Genomic DNA, 27,526 nt, shown 5'->3' on the forward strand with positions numbered 1-27,526 from the left:
TTTATGTATCCAAATAAAGCTTCTTCAAAGTGATCATCCTGCTTTTGATTGGAATGACAAAGAGAGAAGTCCTATTCCCAAATTGGGGAAACTGGAATCACCTGATTTGAAAGTGGGACTAACTTCTTATCCAACTCCTATGAGATTTATTCAACTTCCTGGAATCTCCACCACTTATGTATCCAAATCAAGCTTCTACAAAGTGATTCAACCTGCTTTGATTGGAACGACGAAGAAGCTGTCCTATTCCCAAACTGGGAAACTGGAATCACCTGATTTGAAAGTGGGATAACTTCTTCATCCCAACTCCTATGAGATTTATTCAACTTGCTGGGTGATTCTACACACTTATGTATCCAAATAAAGCTTCTTTCAAAGTGATTCATCCTGCTTTGATTGAATGACAAGAAGCTGTCCTATTCCCAAACAGGAAACTGGAATCACCTGATTGAAGTGAGATAACTTCTTCATCCCACTCCTATGAGATTTATTCAACTTCCTGGTAATTCCCCACCACTTTATGTATCCAAATCAAGCTTCTTACAAAGTGATTCAACCTGCTTTGATTGGAACAACGAAGAAGCTGTCCTATTCCCAAACTAGAAAACTGGAATCACCTAATTTGAAAGTGGGATACCTTCTTCATCCCAACTCCTATGAGATTTATTCAACTTCCTGTCATTCCCCACCACTTAATGTATCCAAATCAAGCTTCTTACAAAGTGATTCATCCTGGTTTAATTGGAACAACGAAGAAGATGTTCTATTCCCAAACTGGAAACTGGAATTACCTGATTTGAAAGTGAGATAACTTCTGCATCCCAACTCCTATGAGATTTATTCAACTTCTGGTGATTCTCCACACTTTATGTATCCAAATCAAGCTTCTTACAAAGTGATTCATCCTGCTTTTATTGGAACGACGAAGAAGCTGTTTATTCCCAAACTGGAAAACTGGAATCACCTGATTTGAAAGTGGGATAACTTCTTCATCCCAACTCTATGAGATTTATTCAACTTTCTGGTGATTCTCCAACACTTTATGTATCCAAATCAAGCTTCTTTCAAAGTGATTCATCCTGCTTTGATTGGAATGACAAAGAAGCTATCCTATTCCACTGGGAAACTGGGAATCACTGATTTAAAAGTGAGATACTTTTTCATCCCAACTCCTATGAGATTTATTCAACTTCCTGGTAATTCTCCACCACTTTATGTATCCAAATCAATCTTCTTACAAAGTGATTCAACCTGCTTTGATTGGAACAACGAAGTAGCTGTCCTATTCCCAAACTGGGAAACTGGAATCACCTGATTTGAAAGTGGGATAACTTCTTCATCCCAACTCCCATGAGATTTATTCAACTTGCTGGTGATTCTCCAACACTTTATGTATCCAAATAAAGCTTCTTTCAAAGTGATTCATCCTGCTTTGATTGGAATGACAAAGAAGCTATCATATTCCCAAACTGGGAAACTAGAATCACCTGATTTGAAAGTGAGATAACTTCTTCATCCCAACTCCTATGAGATTTATTCAACTTCCTGGTAATTCTCCACCACTTTATGTATCAAAATCAAGCTTCTTACAAAGTGATCCAACCTGCTTTGATTGGAACGACGAAGAAGCTGTCCTATTCCCAAACTGGAAAACTGGAATCACCTGATTTGAAAGTGGGATAACTTCTTCATCCCAACTCCTATGAGATTTATTCAACTTGCTGGTGATTCTACAACACTTTATGTATCCAAATAAAGCTTCTTTCAAAGTGATTCATCCTGCTTTGATTGGAATGACAAAGAAGCTATCCAATTCCCAAACTAGGAAACTGGAATCACCTGATTTGAAAGTGAGATAACTTCTTCATCCCAACTCCTATGAGATTTATTCAACTTCCTGGTAATTCTCCACCACTTTATGTATCCAAATCAAGCTTCTTACAAAGTGATTCAACCTGCTTTGATTGGAACGACGAAGAAGCTGTCCTATTCCCAAACTGGAAAACTGGAATCACCTAATTTCAAAGTGGGATACCTTCTTCATCCCAACTCCTATGAGATTTATTCAACTTCCTATTCATTCCCCACCACTTAATGTATCCAAATCAAGCTTCTTACAAAGTGATTCATCCTAGTTTAATTGGAACGACGAAGAAGATAACTTCTTCATCCCAACTCCTATGAGATTTATTCAACTTCCTGGTGATTCTCCACCACTTTATGTATCCAAATCAAGCTTCTTACAAAGTGATTCATCCTGCTTTTATTGGAACGACGAAAAAGCTGTCTTATTCCCAAACTGGGAAACTGGAATCACCTGATTTGAAAGTGGGATAACTTCTTCATCCCAACTCCTATGAGATTTATTCAACTTTCTGGTGATTCTTCAACACTTTATGTATCCAAATAAACCTTCTTTCAAAGTGATTCATCCTGCTTTGATTGGAATGACAAAGAAGCTATCCTATTCCCAAACTGGGAAACTGGAATCACCTGATTTGAAAGTGAGATAACTTCTTCATCCCAACTCCTATGAGATTTATTCAACTTCCTGGTAATTCTCCACCACTTTATGTATCCAAATCAAGCTTCTTACAAAGTGATTCAACCTGCTTTGATTGGAACGACGAAGAAGCTGTCCTATTCCCAAACTAGGAAACTGGAATCACCTGATTTGAAAGTGGGATAACTTCTTCATCCCAACTCCTATAAGATTTATTCAACTTGCTGGTGATTCTCCAACACTTTATGTATCCAAATAAAGGTTCTTTCAAAGTGATTCATCCTGCTTTGATTGGAATGACAAAGAAGCTATCCTATTCCCAAACTAGGAAACTGAAATCACCTGATTTGAAAGTGAGATAACTTCTTCATCCCAACTCCTATGAGATTTATTCAACTTCCTGGTAATTCTGCACCACTTTATGTATCCAAATCAAACTTCTTACAAAGTGATTCAACCTGCTTTGATTGGAACGACGAAGAAGCTGTCCTATTCCCAAACTGGAAAACTGGAATCACCTAATTTGAAAGTGGGATACCTTCTTCATCCCAACTCCTATGAGATTTATTCAACTTCCTAGTCATTCCCAACCACTTAATGTATCCAAATCAAGCTTCTTACAAAGTGATTCATTCTGGTTTGATTGGAACGACGAAGAAGATGTTCTATTCCCAAACTGGAAACTGGAATCACCTGATTTGAAAGTGAGATAACTTCTTCATCCCAACTCCTATGAAATTTATTCAACTTCCTGGTGATTCTCCACCACTTTATGTATCCAAATCAAGCATCTTACAAAGTGATTCATCCTGCTTTTATTGGAACGACGAAAAAGCTGTCTTATTCCCAAACTGGGAAACTGGAATCACCTGATTTGAAAGTGGGATAACTTCTTCATCCCAACTCCTATAAGATTTATTCAACTTCTGGTGATTCTCCAACACTTTTTGTATCCAAATAAAGCTTCTTTCAAAGTGATTCATTCTGCTTTGATTGGAATGACAAAGAAGCTATCCTATTCACAAACTGGGAAACAGGAATCACCTGATTTGAAAGTGAGATAATTTCTTCATCCCAACTCCTATGAGATTTATTCAACTTCCTGGTAATTCTCCACCACTTTATGTATCCAAATCAAGCTTCTTACAAAGTGATTCAACCTGCTTTGATTGGAACGACGAAGAAGCTGTCCTATTCCCAAACTGGGAAACTGGAATCACCTAATTTGAAAGTGAGATACCTTCTTCATCCCAACTCCTATGAGATTTATTCAACTTCCTGGTAATTCTCTACCACTTTATGTATCCAAATCAAGCTTCTTACAAAGTGATTCATCCTGCTTTGATTGGAACGACGAAGAAGCTGTCATATTCCCAAACTGGGAAACTGGAATCACCTAATTTGAAAGTGGGATGCCTTCTTCATCCAAACTCCTATGAGATTTATTCAACTTCCTAGTCATTCCCCACCACTTAATGTATCCAAATCAAGCTTCTTACAAAGTGATTCATCCTGGTTTGATTGGAACGACGAAGAAGATGTTCTATTCCCAAACTGGGAAACTGGAATCACATGATTTAAAAGTGGAATAACTTCTTCATCCCAACTCCTATGAGATTTATTCAACTTTCTGGTCATTCTTCACCACTTATATATCCAAATCAAGCTTCTTACAAAGTGATTCATCCTGCTTTGATTGGAACGACGAAGAAGCTGTCATATTCCCAAACTGGGAAACTGGAATCACATGATTTGAAAGTGAGATAACTTCTTCATCCCAACTCTTATGAGATTTATTCAACTTCCTGGTAATTCTCTGTTGGGGTCATAATCGGTCACGACGAAATCAATGTCTGAAAGTCCGTAAAAATCAGCATGAACATTTTACGAAAAGTAATCCTCGTAAAGATATCTTTACGAAGAGCCTTGCGGTAAAATCATGTTCAAATCTCAATCGAACCACTAAATACCGATTGTCCGAAGTCAATGGATATGTATCCAAATCGGCCGTGGACAAGCTCGAGTATGGCAATCGGACCGCAGACAAGCCAAGCTCGATCGATACGCGGCAACCAAGCATCCACACAACTCGGTCGTTACGTAGCGACCGAGTTCGAGCCATGCTCGGTCGCTACGTAGCGACCGAGCATGCGTTCTGTTCGGTCGCTACGTAGCGACCGAGCTCTTCCGAAACGTCGATACGACACCAATCCATGCATTCTCGTCAAAACCTTCAAATGCTATCTCCCGAAGACCATGGCAAGCTCAGTCCATGTTTTCCGCTATTCTAAATCTTCGATCGAACTTTTATTAAAAACAGCGGAAAGTTCGTTCTTTATCGAAAGAACTCGTAGTAAGCGTGTCGAGTCGGCAGACGGCCCAAAGGGACCTAAAACACGACTCGAGGCCCATCCTATGATTTCTTAACCAAAAGCCCATAAACCACAGCACGGTTTACGCTTGGTCCACAAGGAAGGATAAATGTCAAGTTTCCGCGGATAAATACGGAAATTTTGAAGATAATTGTGAAGATCGGGAAAAATGGAATATCTCCATTTTAATGCTATGACGGCTTAAAGGCAGAAGAGTAAAAGCGTAAACCGACCTTGGAGCTAGTATATAAGGAGTCCTAGGCGAGGAGCATGAGGAGAGAACTTTTTAGACTCGGAATTCTCTGCACTTAGAAACTTTAGGCTTTATTCTCGACAAGTTCGGTTTCTATGACAGGCACTCAATTACTAGACAAACTCGCCCAGGCAGTTCGATCTCTTGTCCATCTCTATCAAGTGAACTACGTTCGGCTTGATCCTCGAAAGGGGTACGTAGGCAGCCTTTAACAAGGTTCAGTCCGAAATCAATCAAAAACCTTTTCTGTATCTATTTCGTCTTTTGTTATCGAGCTGCGACTCAACTAGGTTTGAGCTATTAGGCCGCTAGAACTAAGTAACTCGCTGACAGCTTTTGCGGCCAAAGCTTTCATGATCTCTTGTAATGATCGCAACGCTCTTACGCGGACTCAAAATAAGATCTACTGTTTTCTCTAAACTCGTTAGTTATCTTTTCATGATTTCTACATATATTTGGTCACTTGTCGTTGGCTCTCGCAAAACTCCGGGACCTCTTGGAAATTAGGGTTTTCCTAGTTTCTTTATTTAAACGGAAATCGACAGTGCGAATTTCGGTTCCCATAGTTTGGCGCTAGAAGGAGGGGGGGTAACGGATTACTCTTACTCATGGCCACAAAACGCTTGATCGAAACGATGTCTGGATATATGAAAGACAAACTCGCAGCACTGACTGCTCCTACGGCCAACGCTTACGCAAACGCAGTAGTTTTCAAGAAAATCGAAAACTTAGTCGCGACCTTCCGCCACAGGAAGAGCACTAGAACAAGCTCGCGATTTCTCCATGTAAACACGAAGGGAAACGATAAATCTTATCAAAACCCCGTAAGTTTAGCTCATTACCGAACAAAAGATATCTCGATGCGTAAGGGTTTTACCAAAACATGTTTTCCGAAAACATTTCGGAAGAATAAAACTTGTTCTCCCAAAAAAACCGCTGAAAAACCCCTACGTTAATCGCGGAAAAAGGAAACACAACAAAACGATTACACAGCTCGGTCGCTACGTAGCGACCGAGCATGCACACTGCTCGGTTGCTACGTAGTGACCAAGCACGCACACGGCAGCGACCGAGCATACACACTGCTCGGTCGCTACGCAGCGACCGGGCACGCACACGGCTCGGTCGCTACGTAGCGACCGAGCACAGCGACCGAGCACGCACACGCTGCTCGGTCGCTACATAGCGACCGAGCACACACACTGCTCGGTCGCTACTGCTCGGTCGCTACGTAGCGACCGAGCACACACACAGCTCGGTCGCTACGTAGCGACCGAGCACGCACACCGCTCGGTCGCTACGTAGCGACCGAGCTCAAGCCAACTCTCCACTCACTATGTAGCGACCTGTAAAGCCTCAGAAAGGTCCTCCTTTGGGTTCTCTTTTGAATCCTCATCGAAACGCTTTTCGTTTCATCTCAATCGGAGTTTCCGTTGAGATTTTACGACGAAAACAAGTGGGACTCGTCTCGGCTGCCTTTCACTTGCTATAGCGACCGAAATGACATCCTCACTCGCTATAGCGACCCGTCAGGCCTCAAAGGGGTCCTCCTTTGCGTTCTCCTTTGAATCCTCATCGAAACGCTTTTCAATTCGTCTCAATCGGAGTTTCCGTTGAGATTTTACGACGAAAACAAGTGGGATTCGTCTCGGCTCCCTTTCACTCGCTATAGCGACCGAGATGACATCCTCACTCGCTATAGCGACCCGTCAGGCCTCAAAGGAAGAAACGTACACAACCCTTCAAAGTATCGGTTCAACCGTTTTCTCTCGTAAAAAAAAGGAGGAGTAGGTACGTATACTATACTCGTATACTCCCAAACTTCAAAAACTTCTGCAAATCGTCAAGAATAGGCAAACAATAATCTTAATATTCGTCTAAACGCTAGCAACATATCCAGACGATCATGAACATAATCTCAAAAACTATACATCATTTCTTGTCGCAATCATGCGTACAGAAAACTTGTACCAATATCAAACTGAAACTCGACGATTAGCCAATGTATTGAAGCTTTTTCCGGCTTCAGAAAGCTAGTTTCGTTTTAAATTTTTTTTACGAGAAATCTTCAATCACCAAAGCATTTCTTTCAGTTTCCGTTGTACCAAGTAAGTCACGGAAAAGCATCGAAAACATTTGCGACGAAGAAAACTCGAGAATAGATGTAGCATCGTGCACGTTAAAAATAGCACTTTCCTCCCGATGGTTAGCTAGATCCACCTCTGGTTGACCAATTCATTCAAGAAACAAATGTGTCATGAGAATCCTCTCAAAAAACCTATGAAAAACGTTCTGCGACTAGATCGTATTGAAATAAACTTCGGTTACACTCCATGAGTAACTCCAAGCAACTTTCACCTAAGATCAAAATCACAGCAGGAATGTTTCTCGTAAAACCCGCAGAAACAACGCTACTTTGACATATGTATACATATCACTGATTTACAACCTTCGTAAAACCAGTTATATGATATGATAAATTATCGTATAGCCCACAGTCGGAAAGCATATGATAAATTCTTCGTAACAAAACAAAGTCCTAACAATCAAACGGTTAACGGAAAATCTAAACTTTTCGACAATCGACCAAGTTTGGTACATTCCACAATTCACTTTAAGCCTGCTATGTTTTACCCATAATACGCGGCATCTAAGGAAAAATTCGTAAGAAAGCTTCTAGAGCTATACAAAACATCCTCAAAAATGCACGAAATAGATCCCGGAAGGCCAACACTTCACAAAGCACTATGAAGGAAATCCCTTCTTCCCATAGACAAATTTACGAGATACCTCAGTCCTAATTCCTCGATCGAAAATCAAATTATTAGCATCCAACCAGGAACAACAATTTTTGCTGCAAACATCCGTAGTCAAACAAGAACGTTTCTCAAACGCAGGGCTAAGACTAAACCCTTGCAACATCGCGAAAGATCTTCAAGCCCGCAAACATTTCAAGCACGAAACGCGGCATACGAAAGAATAACAAATCTTCAGCATCGCAAGATGTCGCAGACGCCTGAAGATTCGTTCTTCGACGAAATTTCCTTCCTCGATAAAAACATTTTCTTGGAAGACCAGACAGTCATACGCACTAACATCTTCTCAAAACATATCCTTCGCGAAGACTCGAAACGGTATTTTTTTTTTTTTGAATGAATGTTAAATTTTATTCATCAAAAAAACCCCTATTACATCAAGTGTATCCTTTATGTTTTATAACTCCATAATTCCATGAACCCTTAGAATCCTATTTTTAAACAAATACTAGACTCTAGTACCAAACCAAAACTGCAAACCATCTTCCCATCCATTTACTCCTCTTGATCTCATGATACTCAGCTTGTTACGGATCCCTTTCTCCACTAACTTCATCACAGTTGCAATAGGAATAGGCTTCACCTCATGCTTTATCTTGTTTCTCTCAATCCACACAGCATGAATTGTCGCCTGAAAAGCATATCTTAGGCAAAATCTCTTCTTCTTCTCCAAACTCTCATCCATAATGATAGCTAAAACCTCAGACCATACATTTGTTTGTGCACTGAGAAGGATACCTCTGGTTTGATACTCCCATAACTGAGAAGAGTAGGGACATTCAAAAAATAGATGGCTTCTAGTCTCAGGAGCGTTTTTGCAGAGCACATAAATCTCATCAACACCCTGCCTCCACTTCGAAACTCTATCCATAGTGGACAGTCTATCTCTTACTGCAAGCCAGGTCATGAACGCATATTTTGGTGTCGCCTGAGAGAACCATACAGCTTTAGACGAACTGCAACTCTCCCCCACTGTTCTCATTTGCGACCAGGTTTCATGAGTCGAGAAATCTTTTTTATACCCTGCTCTTCTTTTCCATAAATTCCCATCTTCCACTCCTACTCTCAACTTTTCCTTAGCCAGCACTAACTGAGTTTCAACCTCATTTAGCATCTGTGATCGATGACTCCTCCTTCTTCGAACACACATAACCGCCTCCTCCAGAGTAGCCTCTCTCCTGATCCCCAAACACACAATACCACGCTCTCCCAATAGAGAAACCAGAACACCCCTGTCACACCAGTTATCAAACCAGAATGAGATATGCCTTCCATTACCCAACTCTCTCTTATGAAACCTCCTTGCTATGTCTCTCATTTTCAATATTTTTCGCCACATCCAAGATCCCATTTGCGTTTTCTCCTTTATCTCCCAAAAACATTTCCTTTTCAGCAGATTCGCTTCAATCCATCTCCCCCATAAAGACTTACCCGAGAACAATCTCCAAATAAGTTTTAGTACATTTACTCTGTGTACAACTTTAAGATCTCTTATACCCAACCCTCCTTCATTCTTCATCTGACAGATAACCGACCAAGCCACTTTAGCTCCCGTAGCTTTCAGCTCTGGTCCTGTCCATAAGAAAGCCCCGCAAAGATGTTCTATCTCCTTAATACATTTCATAGGTAGGAGATAAACCGTTGACCAAAAGTTTACCACACTCATAATCACAGCCTTTATCAGTTGTAGTCTTCCCCCAAATGAGAGAAACCTTGTGGTCCATGTACTGATTCTACCTCTGATCTTCTCCACAAGAGGGAAGTAATCTTGCTTCCTCATCCCTTTAGTCATCAAGGGTAGACCCAAATAACGAACCGGGAGATCACCCTTAGCAAATGGGAAGTTAGATAATATGCTGTCTGTCTCATTTTCCAAAACGGTATTTTTTACCATTAAGTTTGTTGCTGATCACAACAAACTCTCAACGTCCTAAACAGACTTAGTCATCTCGTAGAGATGACTCTCGTACATCCGACACAAGGATAATAGCGCTATAAAAGAAATCCGAAATTTTGGTCCAGCACTTCCGATCTCCGGAGAGATGCTCGATTCCAACCATACAAGTCGTATAAGCCGAGAACCTATCGCGGACTTTAAATCGGTATGGAATCAGGATGAAACTGAAACGGGATACGTAAGTCGAATTAGTCATCGCACCCTCTAAAACCAGGAGTAAACCTAGGTCTTGCCCTAAACCCAGCGCACTGGTCTCTAACATCTCTAGGCATAGTATCAAACACCCTGATACGAGATACCAAAATTTGTCTCTTTGCCAATATTCGAGAATCTTCAGAAATCCCGCAAGTTTACACACTGCGGAAAACTCTCGAAACAGATTACAGATATAGCAGTTCACACAGAGTTAGATTACGAGATGACAACTCGTAGTCTTCCTTCTACACCCATACAAAATGCCATCGGCTGCAACACGCCTTATAACCGCTACATAAAAACTAGACCATAAAGGTCTCACTGGAAAACTAGTCATAAGAACCTTAACTCCAAGACGAACTACGAATGGCTTGATCCCTTCAACAAGGGTACGTAGGCAGCCGTCATAAGGCGCAGCCCCAATCATATCGCGTTCTACTTTTAGAAAAGCGAGAAGACCACTTTTCACTGAACTTTTCAACCATTAATTCCGCCTAACTCACCTTACTTGCCTAACTTGCCAAGCCACTCGCTAGAACCTCACGCTAGAAACTCATGATTCTAACGAGCTGGGGGGCTAACCGTTGGGGTCAAAATCGGTCACGACGAAATCAATGTCTGAAAGTCCGTAAAAATCAGCATGAACATTTTTACGAAAAGTAATACTCGTAAAGATATCTTTACGAAGAGCCTTGCGGTAAAATCTTGTTCAAATCTCAATCGAACCACTAAATACCGATTGTCCGAAGTCAACGGACATGTATCCAAATCGGCCGCGGACAAGCTCGAGTATGGCAATCGGACCGCAGACAAGCCAAGCTCGATCGATACGCGGCAACCAAGCATCCACACAGCTCGGTCGCTACGTAGCGACCGAGCGTACGTAGCGACTGAGCGTCTGTCCGCTCGGTTGCTACGTACCGACCGAGCCTCGAGCCAAGCTCGGTCGCTACGTAGCGACCGAGCTCGAGCCATGCTCGGTCGCTATGTAGCGACCGAGCGTCCGTCTGCTCGGTCGCTACGTAGCGACCGAGCTCGAGCCAAGCTCGGTCGCTACGTAGCGACCGAGCATCCGTCCGCTCGGTCGCTACATAACGACCGAGCATCTCGCTACATAGCGACCGAGCGTGCGTTCTGTTCGGTCGCTACGTAGCGACTGAGCTCTTCCGAAACGTCGATACGACACCAATCCATGCATTCTCATCATAACCTTCAAATGCTATCTCCTGAAGACCGTGGCAAGCTCAGTCCATGTTTTTCGCTATTCTAAATCATCGATCAAACTTTTATTAAAAACCGCAGAAAGTTCGTTCTTTATCGAAAGAACTCGTAGTAAGCGTGTAGAGTCGGCAGACGGCCCAAAGGGACCTAAAACACGACTCGAGGCCCATCCTATGATTTCTTAACCAAAAGCCCGTAAACCACAGCACGGTTTACGCTTGGTCCACAAGGAAGGATAAATGTCAAGTTTCCGCAGATAAATACGGAAGTTTTGAAAAAAATTGTGAAGATCGGGAAAAATGGAATATCTCCATTTTAATGCTATGACGGCTTAAAGGAAGAAGAGTAAAAGCGTAAACCGACCTTGGAGCTAGTATATAAGGAGTCCTAGGCGAGGAACATGAGGAGAGAACTTTTTAGACTTAGAATTCTCTGCACTTAGAAACTTTAGGCTTTATTCTCGACAAGTTCAGTTTCTATGACAGGCACTCAATTACTAGACGAACTCGCCCAGGCAGTTCGATCTCTTGTCCATCTCTATCAATTGAAATACGTTCGGCTTGATCCTCGAAAGGGGTACGTATGCAGCCTTTAACAAGTTTCAGTCCGAAATCAATCAAAAACCTTTTCTGTATCTATTTCGTCTTTTGTTATCGAGCTGCGACTCAATTAGGTTTGAGCTATTAGGCCGTTAGAACTAAGTAACTCGCTGACAGCCTTTGCGGCCAAAGCTTTCATGATCTCTTGTAATGATCGCAACGCTCTTACGCGGACTCGAAATAAGATCTATTGTTTTCTCTAAACTCGTTTGTTATCTTTTCATGATTTCCACATATATTTGGTCACTTGTCGTTAGCTCTGGCAGAGATCCGGGACCTCTGGGAAATTAGGGTTTTCCTAGTTTCCTTATTTAAACGGAAATCGACAGTGCAAATTTTGGTTCCCACATTGTCCACCACTTTATGTATCCAAATCAAGCTTCTTACAAAGTGATTCATCCTGCTTTGATTGGAACGACGAAGAAGCTGTCCTATTCCCAAACTGGGAAACTGGAATCAACTAATTTGAAAGTGGGATACCTTCTTCATCCAAACTCCTATGAGATTTATTCAACTTCCTAGTCATTCCCCACCACTTAATGTATCCAAATCAAGCTTCTTACAAAGTGATTCATCCTGGTTTGATTGGAACGAAGAAGAAGATGTTCTATTCCCAAACTGGGAAACTGGAATCACATGATTTAAAAGTGGAATAACTTTTTCATCCTAACTCCTATGAGATTTATTCAACTTCCTGGCCATTCTTCACCACTTTATGTATCCAAATCAAGCTTCTTACAAAGTGATTCATCCTGCTTTGATTGGAACGACGAAGAAGCTGTCATATTCCCAAACTGGGGAACTGGAATCACATGATTTGAAAGTGAGATAACTTCTTCATCCCAACTCCTATGAGATTTATTCAACTTCCTGGTCATTATCCGCCACTTTATGTATCCAAATCAAGCTTCTTAAAAAGTGATTCATCCTGGTTTGATTGGAACGACGAAGAAGCTGTCCTATTCCCAAACTGGGAAACTGGAATCACCTGATTTGAAAGTGAGATAACTTCTTCATCCCAACTCCTATGAGATTTATTCAACTTCCTGGTAATTCTCCCCCACTTTTTGTATCCAAATCAAGCTTTTTACAAAGTGATTCATCCTGCTTTGATTGGAACGACGAAGAAGCTGTCCTATTCCCAAACTGGGAAACTGGAATCACCTAATTTGAAAGTGGGATACCTTCTTCATCCCAACTCCTATGAGATTTATTCAACTTCCTAGTCATTCCCCACCAATTAATGTATCCAAATCAAGCTTCTTACAATGTGATTCATCCTGGTTTGATTGGAACGACGAAGAAGATGTTATATTCCCAAACAGGGAAACTGGAATCACATGATTTGAAAGTGAGATAACTTCTTCATCCCAACTCCTATGAGATTTATTCAACTTCCTGGTAATTCTCCACCACTTTATGTATCCAAATCAAGCTTCTTACAAAGTGATTCATCCTGCTTTGATTGGAACAAAGAAGAAGCTGTCATATTCCCAAACTGGGAAACTGGAATCACCTAATTTGAAAGTGGGATACCTTCTTCATCCCAACTCCTATGAGATTTATTCAACTTCCTAGTCCTTCCCCACCACTTAATGTATCCAAATCAAGCTTCTTACAAAGTGATTCATCGTGGTTTGATTGGAACGACGAAGAAGATGTTTTATTCCCAAACTGGGAAACTGGAATCACATGATTTAAAAGTGGAATAACTTATTCATCCTAACTCCTATGAGATTTATTCAACTTTCTGGTCATTCTTCACCATTTTATGTATCCAAATCAAGCTTCTTACAAAGTGATTCATCCTGCTTTGATTGGAACGACGAAGAAGCTATCTTATTCCCAAACTGGGAAACTGGAATCACCTGATTTGAAAGTGAGATAACTTCTTCATCCCAACTCCTATGAGATTTATTCAACTTCCTCGTGATTCTCCACCACTTTATGTATCCAAATCAAGCTTCTTACAAAGTGATTCATCCCGCTTTGATTGGAACGACGAAGAAGCTGTCCTATTCCCAAACTGGAAAACTGGAATCACCTGATTTGAAAGTGAGATAACTTCTTCATCCCAACTCCTATGAGATTTATTCAACTTCCTCGTGATTCTCCACCACTTTATGTATCCAAATCAAGCTTCTTACAAAGTGATTCATCCCGCTTTGATTGGAACGACGAAGAAGCTGTCCTATTCCCAAACTGGGAAACTGGAATCACCTGATTTAAAAGTGGAATAACTTCTTCATCCAAACTCCTATGAGATTTATTCAACTTTCTGGTGATTCTCCAACACTTTATGTATCCAAATCAAGCTTCTTACAAAGTGATTCATCCTGATTTGATTGGAACGACGAAGAAGCTGTCCTATTCCCAAACTGGGAAACTGGAATCACCTGATTTGAAAGTGGGATAACTTCTTCATCCCAACTCCGATGAGATTTATTCAACTTGCTGGTGATTCTCCAACACTTTATGTATCCAAAACAAGCTTCTTACAAAGTGATTCATCCTGCTTTGATTGGAATGACGAAGAAGCTGTCATATTCCCAAACTGGGAAACTGGAATCATCTTATTTGAAAGTGTGATAACTTTTTCATCCCAACTCCTATGAGATTTATTTAAATTCCTGGTGATTCTCCACCACTTTATGTAACTGGATTGAGAAGGTAGGAGCAGCGCTGCCTCAGAGGTGCCATCGGGACTGCCTCATTGTCAGCTTCTCGAACCTTGCCCCAAGCAGGAGTAGGGGACGAGAAGGGGTTGGCAAAGAGACGACGTGGCCTTGTACGACCACCCACGAACAAAGACGGGAAAGCCGGGATATCGGGATTCATCTCAGAAAATCGAAAGCTCAATATGGGTTGGAGTCACTCGAAGGCATTGCAAACCCTTATATACGCCGAGTCTTTCTTCCCCTAGAGCTGGAAAAACAAATAATCATATTTCCAAATATTCTGAGAGATCTCAAAAGCGGCCGGACCCGGGAAAAAGGAAAGAAGGACCTTCGCGGAAGAAAGGAACTTTGGCTCGAGCCCGGTCGCTACGTAGCGACCGAGCTCGGCCAAGCTCGGTCGCTACATAGTGACCGAGCGTTCGCCTCGCTCGGTCGCTATGTAGCGACCGAGCGCTCGTTCCGCTCGGTCGCTACGTAGTGACCGGGCTCGAGCCAAAGTTTGGTCGTTGCGTAGCGACCAAGCTCTTCCGAACATCGATACGACACCAGTCCATGCATTCTCGTCAAACCATCAAATGCTATCTCCCGAAGACCGTAGCAAGCTCAGTCTATGTTTTCCGCTATTCTAAATCATCGATCAAACTTTGCGGATTAAAAACCGCGGAAAGTTCGTTCTTTATCAAAAGAACTCGTAGTAAACGTGTCGAGTCGAAAGACGGCCCAAAGGGACCTAAAACACGACTCGGGGCCCATCCTGCGATTTCTTAACCAAAAGCCCGTAAACCACAGCACGGTTTATGCTTGGTCCACAAGGAAGGATAAATATCAAGTTTCCGCGGATAAATACGGAAGTTTTGAAGATAATTGTGAAGATCGGGAAAAATAGAATAACTCCATTTTTATGCTATGACGGCTTAAGGGCAGAAGAGTAAAAGCTAATATACCATGATTTTCACCCGTTTTTATACATGTTATATAAAGGTTTTAAGATGTATTAATCATGTTTTAGAGTCTTTTCAAAGCAAATACAGGTTTATTCACCTGATGGAAGGAAATGATACTTTTGGGACATTTTGGAATGCTTTTACGCAAGGAAAATCGATCGACGCTTGAAGAGCAACATCTGTCGATCGTAATCACTTACCATCGATCGACATACATATATGTGCATCGATCGATACGCAGTCACATGGATGAAATCGCAAATTAAAAGATTTCATTTTCCCAGAAGATCTATTATTTACAGCTTAAGTCCCTGGCCGCCTGTTAGGCTATATGTACTAGGGTTTTGTATCATTTCTAGGAGAGACTGGCAAAAAGACCTAGTTTTGGAAAAGAAGCATTTTGGCTACCATTAGGAGAGCTTAGGATTGGAGAGATAGATCTGAGACTGCAAAACAGAGAAGATCTTGAACTCCTTTATTTCTATTACTCTATCTATTTATGTTCTATGTTTCATTTGAGTTTATTTCACACCATCATGACTTTGTCTCTCATGAATATGTTTGAGTAAACCAATTGTTAGATTTAGGTTTCTCATTATGGTTGAAATTATGTACTGCTAATATGACTATTAAAAAGGTGTTTTGATTGTTCTTTCATTGCTTATGGACTTAATGCTAAAATTGAGATTGATCACCTTCATTTTAGATCTTAGGATTAATTGAGTCCAACTAACTGTTTCTCCTCAATACATGAACCCATTTGCGTGATCTAACTAACTCAGGCGCAACGACAGTTGGTCTGAGAAGGTTAGAGAACAAGTTAAACCCGTTCGCAAAGCTCGCTAAAATAACCGTCGATCGACACAACTATCTATATGTCGTTCAATCGTTACAAAGGTGTATCGGTCGATGTACCTCTAGTCACATCGATCGACACTCTCTCGAGATCAAAATACGACAGTTGAGATCCGAGATCTAGTGAAGATAACCTATCCGGTTAAATCAATGTTTAGTTCAAGAACCATTAAACCCTTTAGTCTAAACTAAGTGCATACATTTAATACCTGAGAATGGCCTGAATCTAGCTGCTTCCACAATCTTTAAACCACTTCAATTCAATCTGTTGAATCACTGTTGTTTTTGATTTATCATTTACTGCTTTTAAAACTATTAAAAACTTTTAGTCTATCTTAATTTCTAATTATTTAAGTCTGTTGAGTAATCCTAGAGTCTCTGTGGATTCGATCCCTAAGTACTACATCTGAACCTCTTTTGATGAGAGTAACACTCTTTAGGGTAATTTGAGTGATATCAAAAGCGTAAACCGACCTTGGAGCTAGTATATAAGGAGTCCTAGGCGAGGAGCATGAGGAGAGAACTTTTCAGAGCAAACTTAGCACTTAGAGCAATTTAGGCATTTTTCCGTTTTTGTTATTTCGAGTTGCGACTCAATTAGGTTTAGCCGTCTTAGGGTTGCTAGAACTAGGAATCTCGCCGACAACTCTCGAGCCCAGGCTTATACCTTGTTGTAAACTCTCATACGCAAATTCGGAATAAGATCTTCGTTGCTCTCTTTTTCGATTTCTTATACTTTATCGTTGTTATTCTCGTGTTCTGATTGCTTGACGTGTGGTAATTAGCAGATATCCGGGTCCTCTGCGAAATTAGGGTTTTCCTAGTTTCCTTATTTAAACGGAAATCGACAGTGCAAATTTCGGTTCCCACAGACCTAAAGACAACTATATAAGGGGAACCCAAATCCTAGAACAAGGGATCGCCACTTTTAGACTTAGATACTAGGTTTAGACGGCTATGGTTAGGGTTCTTACCCAATATCTTGTAATCCTTGCTTGTTCTATTAAATAAAGATCTCTTCAAGTCCCTCTCCTTTTTGCTACTATAAAACCCTTACGAAATACCTATAAATCTTCTAATAAAACCAGCTTATCCTTCTTTTCGTAGTACTCACAAAGATCGTACTTAAAAATCTCCTAAAATGATCGCACCGCGGCTCTGGTCGGTTCATTAGTCCCATCTGATTCTCCTTATTTTTTTCTATCTGATCCCTTTCTTTTCTTTCTGATGATGCACAAAAGGTTGTGTTGGTTCAGTCCAAGGGACATGTCCCTAGACTTGGCCAATCATAATCAAACCTCAAACCTAGACACTGATCGGTTATGAGGATGGTTCGAATCGCACCATAGACTGGGCGGTTGGGCTAAGCAGTTGGGCACATCCCAAAAGGCACGAGTTGCATGCCAAAAATCAGGAGTTACCAAGGGTTGTGAGTTTCCAAAGGGTGTAAGTAACCAAAGGGTACGAGTTGCCAAGGGTTACGAACATCAAGAGGTACGAGGACCAAGAGGTACTAAGGACCGAAGGGGTGCATATTCCAAACGGTGTCTGTTGAGACAGGTTGTTTCCGATCCTTATGGATCAGTCTATGACTTGTTAAGTCAATACAAGTACACGATTTTTCTAAGCCAGGGTAAAAGTCGCAAGGTCTGATCGGTTGCTAAGCCTACCGGATTGGGCTTGAGGCTTACTCGGCCATTTGAATCCAGGCCCAAGGCCGAATCAGGTAAGGAAGTCCATTGGGCCATTGAGCCGGACTTCATGGGTCGGTCGAACCTAAATTCTATCCGGTTAGACAGATTAGTCTTCAGAGCGATCCGGATCTGTTCGTGTGTTCTGTGTATCTATTCTGGACTATCTATCAGATTCTAAGTCAAGGGGTAGTTGGTTGAATGACTTAGGATACGGTACATAGGTTCATATCTTTTATGTTTATATTGAATAAGGTTTATCTAAGTTCTAGGAACCAAGCCAAGCATTGTAGAGTCGATCCGTTCAATTCTCGGTTATGATTAATGCTTATCTGGTTGTGGTTTCAAGAACTAAGGATTGTTCTGGTCAAGCTAAGGAGCCGTGAATGCTCAGTCAGTTAGAGGCTGTGTAACATGTGGTTAGAAGATGCTAGAGATGAACTAGTGATTGTCTATGAAACTGTTAAGAAGTCGTGTATCGGATCTCATGTTTCTAAGTAATACAAAGTGAACACATTTATATTCCGCTGTGCTATCTATTCGTTTGTTTATGAACCTCATATTTGAATATGACTTAGTAAATAAAAGACTTAAAAATGAATCAAACAAGTAAAAAAATTAATAAGTAAGCATTCGTATCCAGTTGGGTCAAGAGGCCATGATCGGGTCTTACATAGTTAGTCCGGACAAGGACTAATATCTTATGAAACCCGTACTTTGAAAACATTCTTTATATATCTTTCAAAAGCATCTTACAAAATTTATTATAAATTAACCTCGAGGTTTTCGGTCAGCAAATCTTATACATAAGAAATATCAAAAAGACTTTGGAAGGACAATAAAACTACCAGTGGCTAATGATGTTCCTTCCCGTCCTAGAGTAAGGTTTCCCGTCTACTGGTTACCTGCATCACAAATGAGTCATGAGCAATTAATTTACGGAATCTCCTTTCTTCGGTCTGATCAGGACGGACTAAAAGCTTACTAGATAACACCTTAATCTGACTAGTTTACTCAGTGAGTCTAATCCCGGTCCCCAAAGTATATTAATAATATCTCGAGCAATCAAATCCATTTGTATGCAGCGGAAATATATTTAATAACTAATAAAATACATATATAAGGCCTATCATTTCATCGTTGTGAATATTATCTTAAACATCACCTCCACGACATCCGTCATTCACTCATACTTAGAGTATATATATATATATATATATAGACTAAACCCATAAAATCACCAAGGCTAACCGAAACTAGCGGGAAATTAAATATAACAATCATCTCCATTAGATATTCCAAGATCGATCATCTAATGCTGCATGCAGTTACACGGCCTCCAGGGTGCGACCCCATCATCGTGTCTTTGTGACCTTGTTCTGTATTGCAGTAACAATTCACGGTAATGCGGGAACTTTCTGGAGAGTGAATATACAATAAGACATCACATGATTTATACTCATATATTTAATAATATATATCTATATATTAGTACTTGAGAACAAGTACTAAGGTTCAGAATAAACCTCTACGTTCATTCATAAATATTTATTAAGTGTTTACACTAAGTAAACGCCTCACAATTTCAATATTGATCAAGAGATAAAGCTTATCAATCATCTACATTCAGTATGTTTAATCAAAAAATATTCATTCACTACTCATCAACCATCTATCTAGACTCACCTTTGATTCTATGAGATTGGCTAAGGAAGACTAGACTCGAGTTCAACTAAATGTTCACCAGTTGCTGATCATTCCCAAAAAGAATTAGGACAAGGCATGTTCCGGCTGTTATGATCCCTCTCTTCGGCCATCTGAACTCAAACCTGATCGGATGGAAGACAAAGCTTAATCAGTCTGGTCTAAGATGAGGTTTTCCTGAACGGTATAAACAGAATCAATCCTGACCACTATGCTAGATATAACTGATCAAGGCAGGACGTACAAGGTTCAGTCAGTAAGTTCAGTTCAATCAGTTATGTTCTTAAGAAACAACTTAGATCATTTACTAACTGTTTGGTTACTGATACCACTCAAATTACCCTAAGGAGTGAATTACTCTCTCAAATAAGAGGTTCAGTTGTAGTACTTAGGGATCGAATCCACAAGGAGCTATGGAACCTATTAAACCTAGTAATTTACTAATTCTAAGTGTTTGTTGTTTTATGGTTTAAATGTAAATAGTAATCCTAATTGAGCAAGTCTATTGCTCGACTAACAAGATAATTTGGGGGTGTAACTTATTGGAAAGGTATTAGATGCATGATTTCTATTCAGGTGTTGGAGATTATAATCCTATAGATGTCTATCAGTTGCATGCATGATATATTAGAGCTCAACCCCTTAGACACAGTGATCTGCGATGGCAATGTTTCACTGGTTAACTAACTAGATCTTGAATCTCAACTGTCATTTATTGACCATAAGAAAGTGTCGATCGAGGGTCCTATAGGGATATCGATCGATACACCTTTCGCAAGATCGATCGATTGTCAGAAGACAATATCGATCGATGCTTCTAGTTAAGCCCTAGGCGCAAGTTGATAATGCTTACTAGCTTTCTAGTTCAGCGGTAGCCTTTTTCCAGTTGTCAAGTATGACAGATTAGGTTCAGGACTGGATTGTCAAGGATGCTGGACTCATGAAGATTTCTAGGTTCAATATTCTAGGTAGCTAATCTAGAACAAGCATTAAGAACAATCAATCAATGAATATCACAACTTAGCAATCTATAGTTGGGGCTAATCCTTCTAACCTAGTTGAACCCTGAATCTAACAAGTAAACTACTCAGACATAGCTAAGAAATTCATGACACAAAATATAAATAAAAACTGCATAGAATAGAATAGATGAATCAATGGAGTTCCAAGCACAAATCTCTCTATGATCTTCTCTCCTAAAACTCTCTGCTGAAAATAAGAATACAAAGGTGGCCAAAATCTCTCTTGCCTCATAACACTTAGGCAAGTATATATCTATTAGGTTAAAAACTCGTCAGGGGTAATCTTGTAATTTGGTGAAGTCTTGGGTTTAAAGTCGGCTGGAACCAAGTCGTGCTTCCGCGTCTCGACATCAAGCGATGGTACAGGATTTACATCGATCGATCTTAATCTTCAATCATCGAGGCTTCTCTTCTGTATCGATCGACAACACTAGATGTGCATCGATCGATTGTGTCTTCTTCGTATCGATCTCTATTGGTCAGGTCGGATGAATACTCATTTAAGCTCCTAAATGCTCCATAATATTCACCTTACTCCAAGATACTTCTGAACATAAAAACATACCTAATAGGATATAATATATAGTATATAGATAGTAAAATACTTATATACCATGGGTGAAAATGGGTCAAATCCATGGTATATCAGTTACGTAAGCTCAGATCCTAACAATTTGGTTCTACTCAGAGCAGATCAGTTCAAGACAACTTCAGACCATACTCAGCTCATCTCAGATAAGATCTGTTCAGACAAAGATCAAATCTGTTCGGTTAATCCAATCAGTTCATAAAGGCTTAGCTAACGGTTCTATGAAACTAATACAAACGGTTCTATGAAACTAATACAATCATAAGCCAAATAAAACTGAACCGTACAAGAGCTTAGATAACTAATCCAGACAGGTTACGCAACCCAAAACACACGGTTCCATTCTTAACATGGATGAATCAAGAGGCTAAAGCTTATCACAAGAACTCATGGTTAGATGATCTCAGATGGTGCTCTTCTCCAATCTTAGCTCAAGGCTGAATCGATTAAAAAGAGAGATCAAGGTTCGGTTCATATCAGAAACAGAACAAGATCTATGGTTTATTCTGGATAGCTCATATTCTTCTGCCCCACACGTTTTAGCTGTGGCCTCAGTTTGAAGATTAAACCAGCAGAAATTTTCTCTTGATTTTTCTCTCTTTCTTTCTCTGATTTTTCTCTCAATCTCTCACAACTTTTCTCTGGTTTTCTTGCAGGTTATGGACGACCAGAAGAGAGAAGATGGTGTTTTATATCATAAGGAGTTACTTCAGATGTGGGTTTCAGTCAGCATAAAGCAAGGCTGAGAATGGACAGCTACCATCCTACATCATCATTTCTGTCCAAGTGAAGTAACTAAGCAGCTGAACCTTTCCTCCAAATGAAGCAGGCTCCAAGCAGGTGTGCCTTGCACATGACTGATCATTAAACAAGCAGGCATGCATGAAGGTGCATGGCACATGACCGATCCAGCAAGCAAGCAAGCACACAAGCTGATGAAACTCACGAGATTGATTTAAATTAACAAGCAGCTGAAATTATTTCTAGCCAGTTCTCGACCAAACATTTTCCCGTCCATCGGATCTCGTCTTGTTTTTATATAAACTCTTCCAGCTTAAATAAAACTCGGCCACTATAATTAAAACTCGACCAGAGCTATCAAGGATAGTTATTTCGGCAGCAAGATAGTCCCGTCGAGACATTAATTTCACCGGGTCAATTTTTATTTTTAATTAAGGTCGAAAAAACTCAAAACTGGTCGAGTGGGATTTTTCTCGACCAAAATCCTATCCGCTCGTGAGGGTTTTTACAATGCCTATCCATATGTTGTATACATTCGGAAACTCACTTTTGCGAACTTTTAAAACATGTATATTTTTTACACTAACCATATGTATATCAATCTCATAATGTTCAAGTGTACACAAACTCATAGTCTTTTTTACTTTCATTGTGAAAATCTGTGAGATATATTATAGACAAAAATATATTGAGAAAACCCAAAAAAGAACTTTAACGGCAAAGCCGACCAAAATTGTCATGCAATAGATAACTAATTTAAAAAGAAAAATAGAATCTTAACTTAGTTTATGTTAATAACAAAACACAATAAAAAAATTAAAAAATCAAGGAATTTTTATTGTGTCTTATGAACTTCAAATAAAAATATTGATTTTGAAATTATAAGAACATCGTAGATTAAAAACTTCTCTGTAATTTTATAAATTTCTATAAGATTAATTATGTATTGATTAGGTCATATCTCTAGAAAAGTTATACAATATTAAACTACATATATATTGTAAGTTTTAGAACAACCATGTAAATTCAAATTTATAAAACGAAGTATAGTGACATTTGGTAAAAAAACAAATTCGTTGATAGACGTGTTCCAAAAAAAAATCACTCACAGATTAATCTACCTAAAACCATAAAACGTTGTAACCCATTTGTAGGAGATGGATTACATCCCTCTAACAAGGCCCATAAATATAGGATTCGGTCGGTCTTGTTGGCCCGGAACATCAGCTCGACTAATCGGCTCCCGGCTAAATGCTCGACTCGACTGTAGACCACTTTATGCGCCTCGGGGGAGGAGGGGAGGAAAGACAGCTCAGCTTTGGGCCCGACCGCTCGTCTCACTAGCCCGATCTGAAAAGGGTCAAGCCTATTCTAACAAGACAGCCTAGGGCGAATAGGAAGGAGGGTTTGTCTATATAAGGACGACACACTTGGCGGCTAGAAACTAGAGTTTTACTCATTTGTATTCTTGCCGACTTATAAATTCCTGGCCAGCTCTCCAAGCACCGGTTTATTCTTCCATTTGTTTCCTCATTTGTAAACCGAACCTTTTTCCGATCTAATAAAACATCTTCGAGCTAACCCATCGACGAGTTAGGTCTTACCATACGAGTCCGACCAAACTCGGTTCAAACCCCTTTGCAAAGAAGGTTAAGAAACTTTGATATGATACACCAAATTTTATAATTTATATGCTCGAAGGTCATGAGATGTTTTCCAAAGAAAAAGCATTCTAAAATTTGAAGCAAATTATTCTAACTGTATATATTGTAATATTAGAAAATAAAAGTGAGTGAAGTATAAAGAGAAACATAAAATGAGGAAGGGATCTAAAATTCCACCACAAAATTTTTATGTGACTTTCTTTAAGACAAAGACATCGTCAAAGCTAGAAAACACAAACCGTTTTTTATAGACAACAAATATTTCTAGTGTTGTACGTCTATTCTTAGTATGCTTTGATTCAGACCTCTCTTCTTCATCATTATCTCATTTTTCTTTCTCTGACATTTCATCCATCTCAGGTTATTTTTGTCTTTCTTCATCTTCAAACATTCCGTCCATCTTCCCTGAGAGGGCGCGCCTTGTGTGTGCGTTCTCTACAACAGCCATGGAATCCACATCTCTCATCCTTGTTTCCATTGTATCACTCTTCTTCTTGGCTTCTGATGGTTTATCAGAAACAGAATCTCTCTTAAAATTCAAGAAATCTCTTGTTATTGGGGGAGCAAGTGGTTTGGATAGTTGGGATAGAAAGAATCCACCATGCAAGTGGTTTGGTATCTTGTGTGATCAAGGCTATGTTTGGGGGCTACGTCTAGAGAATATTGAGCTTTCTGGCTCTCTAGACATTGAGGCGTTGACAGGTTTGAAGTCTCTAAGGTCTCTAAGCTTCATGAATAACAAACTTAGAGGGCCATTTCCGAATTTCAAGAAACTTGGTGCCCTGAAATCAATTTACTTGTCAAACAATCAATTCGATGTAACGATACCAAAGGATGCTTTTGTTGGGATGGGGTGGCTGAAGAAAATCCATCTGGAACACAATAAGTTCAACGGTGAAATTCCAGTCTCTGTGGCCAAAATTCCCAAGCTTTTGGAACTGAGACTTGATGGGAACCAGTTCACCGGACAAATACCAGAATTCACACATAAATTAAACATCTTAAATTTTTCAAACAATGCATTATCAGGTCCAATCCCAAATATTCTCAGAACAATGGATCCAAAACTATTTGAAGGTTCAATAATTTTTGTGTTCCCTTTAAGAAATGGGGTTATGTTTCTGTGTTTCCGTTTGACTAATAATGATCTTTTGGCAGGCAATAAAAAATTATGTGGTAAACCTTTGTTAACAGAGTGTTACTCTCCTTACAACCTTTCTGAAGAGCCTAAACCAAGTTCCAAGAAAAAAACATCAAAGTTTTTGTACATTGTAGCCGCGGTAGTAGCAGTGATACTAGCATTACTCATTATTACTGGACTAATCATCGTGCTTTGTCGGAGGCGAAGTTACAAGCAGCCACTAATGTCAACAGATTCTGGAACATCAAGTTTACAGAAGAGAGCAGGAATCCAAAAAGATGATAAGGGAAAATATTGCTGCCATTCAAAAAATCGTGTTGCAAAGAGGATGATTCATACCACAAAATTGTCATTCTTGAGAGATGACAAGGGAAATTTTGACTTGCCAGATTTGTTAAAATCATCTGCAGAGATTATGGGAAGCGGGTGTTTCGGAGCATCATATAAGACATTGCTTTCGAATGGATCGATGATGGTAGTGAAGAGGTTTAAACATATGGATAGTGCAGGAAGTGAAGAGTTCCAAGACAATATGAAGAGATTGGGGAGGCTAAACCATGAGAATTTGCTCCCAATTGTAGCTTATTACTATAAGAAGGAGGAAAAACTTTTTGTTTCTGATTTTATTGACAACGGAAGCTTGGCTGATACTCTCCATGGTAATATTTGGGTTTTCTCTATTCATATTAACACTAATAAAATCTATTTTCCTTAAAAATTGTGTTTTGTGTGTGTAAAGGTCATAGATCGTTGGAACAGCCAAACTTTGATTGGCCAACAAGATTGAATATAGTGAAAGGTGTCGGAAGGGGACTTCTGTACCTACATAAAAACCTTCCTAGCCTAATGGCACCTCATGGCCATCTTAAGTCATCCAATGTTCTTCTTAGTGAGAATTTTGAGCCACTTCTTACAGATTATGGCTTGATCCCAATGATCAATGCAGAAAGTGCACAAGAGCTAATGGTAGCTTACAAATCTCCAGAGTACTTGAAGCAAAGCCGTGTGACCAAGAAAACTGATGTATGGGGATTCGGTGTACTCATCTTGGAGATTTTAACAGGAAAGCTCCCTGAAAGTTTCCCACAATCCGATAAAGAAAGTGAAGAGGACATCACAAGTTGGGTGAAGTCAATTTTCAAAGGAGAATGGACACAAGAATTGTTTGATCAAGAAATGGGGAAAACAAATAATTGTGAAGGAGACATTCTCAAACTCCTAAGGATTGGACTGAGTTGTAGTGAAGTAGACGTGGAGAAAAGGTTAGATATAAAAGAAGTTGTCGAGAAGCTAGAAGATTTAATGAAAGAGCGAGAAGGAGACGACGACTTCTACTCAACTTATGCGAGTGAGGCTGATGGGAGGTCATCAAGGGGAGTGTCAAGTGAAGGAATTAACCTCTCATGAAATTATAAAACATCAAGTAATATTTTAGTGATAAAGATTTAAGTTTGAGAACAAATTCTTGTGTTTCAAAAGCGTAATTTTATTGGTATTCATGAATGACAACACCTCCACATATGGAAGCCCTTAAAACTTGAAAATTATTCATTATATGCTCGTATGTTGTTATGTTATTGTGGAAATCTATATGAAAGAAAGATGTAGGGAGTTTTTTTCCTTCAAAAAACAATCATAGAGAAACCTCAAAAGAACGTTAATGATGTAATCCCAAGTTTTAAATCACATAGGACGTTTACTAATGTATTCTCAAATCCTTTTTTTGAATTTCCCTTCTACATGGTTTTCCTCTTATAAATTTTCAAGACAAATTCTACACAATATTTTTATATACATTGCAGGAAGATGGGCGTTAAACAACTTTTTATCTATACGAAAAAATCAACATTAAACTTTCAATGTATGCAAAAAGAACATGTAAAAGATCACGATGAAGTAATGTAGAAAATAAATCAATAGACAATAAGATTAGAAAACACTATTTGTTTTATTAAAAATCACATAAATAATCTATTATTAAACTAGCTTAATCTGTTTTTTTGTAACACAGCTTAATCTGTTTTACACAATTTGTTATCTCTTTATAATTGTTACTGAAATATTCCTAAAATATCCAAGTTTTATGACTTTGTCGCCTCATATGTCAAATTTTGACTTAGTATGATGCCAAGAACTCTAACCAAGAGCTCTCTCTCTCTCTCTCTCTCTCACTCTCTCTCTCTCTCTCTCTCTCTCTCTCTCTCTCTCTCTCTCTCTCTCTCTCTCTCTCTCTCTCAAATCAGTCTTAAATATCTTATAGATTCTTTATCGACACTTAATTTAGCTATTCAAAGAATCCATGAATATTGATAACATTCATATTATTAAGTATACTTCTTTTCCTTAAAACAATATTTATTCATTTTTCCAAAGAAAAAAAATAATTATTTTGAAGTTTATGATATCACTAAAATTATCCTAAAGAGTGATTTACTCTCTCAAATAAAAGGTCGAATTGTAACACTTAGGGATCGAATTCACAAGGAGCTAAGACACACAATAGATCTAGATAGATATGTAGTTAATCTAGGAAAATAGATTTAAAGCAGTAAATAGCAGGGGTGAACAAGTAATTGTTCGA

At 39.4% G+C, this 27,526-nt stretch overlaps 1 protein-coding gene across 1 annotated transcript; it reads left to right on the forward strand.

Moving 5' to 3' along the window:
- Positions 1-20,920: 20,920 nt before the first annotated feature.
- On the forward strand, positions 20,921-27,131 carry LOC106356185 (pollen receptor-like kinase 2). Its single transcript, XM_013795987.2, has 3 exons — positions 20,921-24,881; positions 24,963-25,604; positions 25,685-27,131. Exons 1-3 carry the CDS (start codon positions 24,251-24,253, stop codon positions 26,350-26,352), a joined length of 1,941 nt encoding a protein of 646 aa, XP_013651441.1. The 5' UTR covers positions 20,921-24,250; the 3' UTR covers positions 26,353-27,131.
- Positions 27,132-27,526: the final 395 nt, after the last annotated feature.

The sequence above is a fragment of the Brassica napus genome, chromosome A7 (genome assembly GCF_020379485.1).
Source record: "Brassica napus cultivar Da-Ae chromosome A7, Da-Ae, whole genome shotgun sequence".
Classification (NCBI taxonomy): Eukaryota; Viridiplantae; Streptophyta; class Magnoliopsida; order Brassicales; family Brassicaceae; genus Brassica; species Brassica napus.

Bases quoted from the DNA above. Each gene is read 5' to 3' on its own strand.
- LOC106356185 (XM_013795987.2), top strand. From the start codon at position 24,251: ATGGAATCCACATCTCTCATCCTTGTTTCCATTGTATCACTCTTCTTC. The intron at 24,882-24,962 runs GTTCAATAATTT...ATCTTTTGGCAG, and splicing joins GGATCCAAAACTATTTGAAG to GCAATAAAAAATTATGTGGT. The intron at 25,605-25,684 runs GTAATATTTGGG...GTGTGTGTAAAG, and splicing joins CTTGGCTGATACTCTCCATG to GTCATAGATCGTTGGAACAG.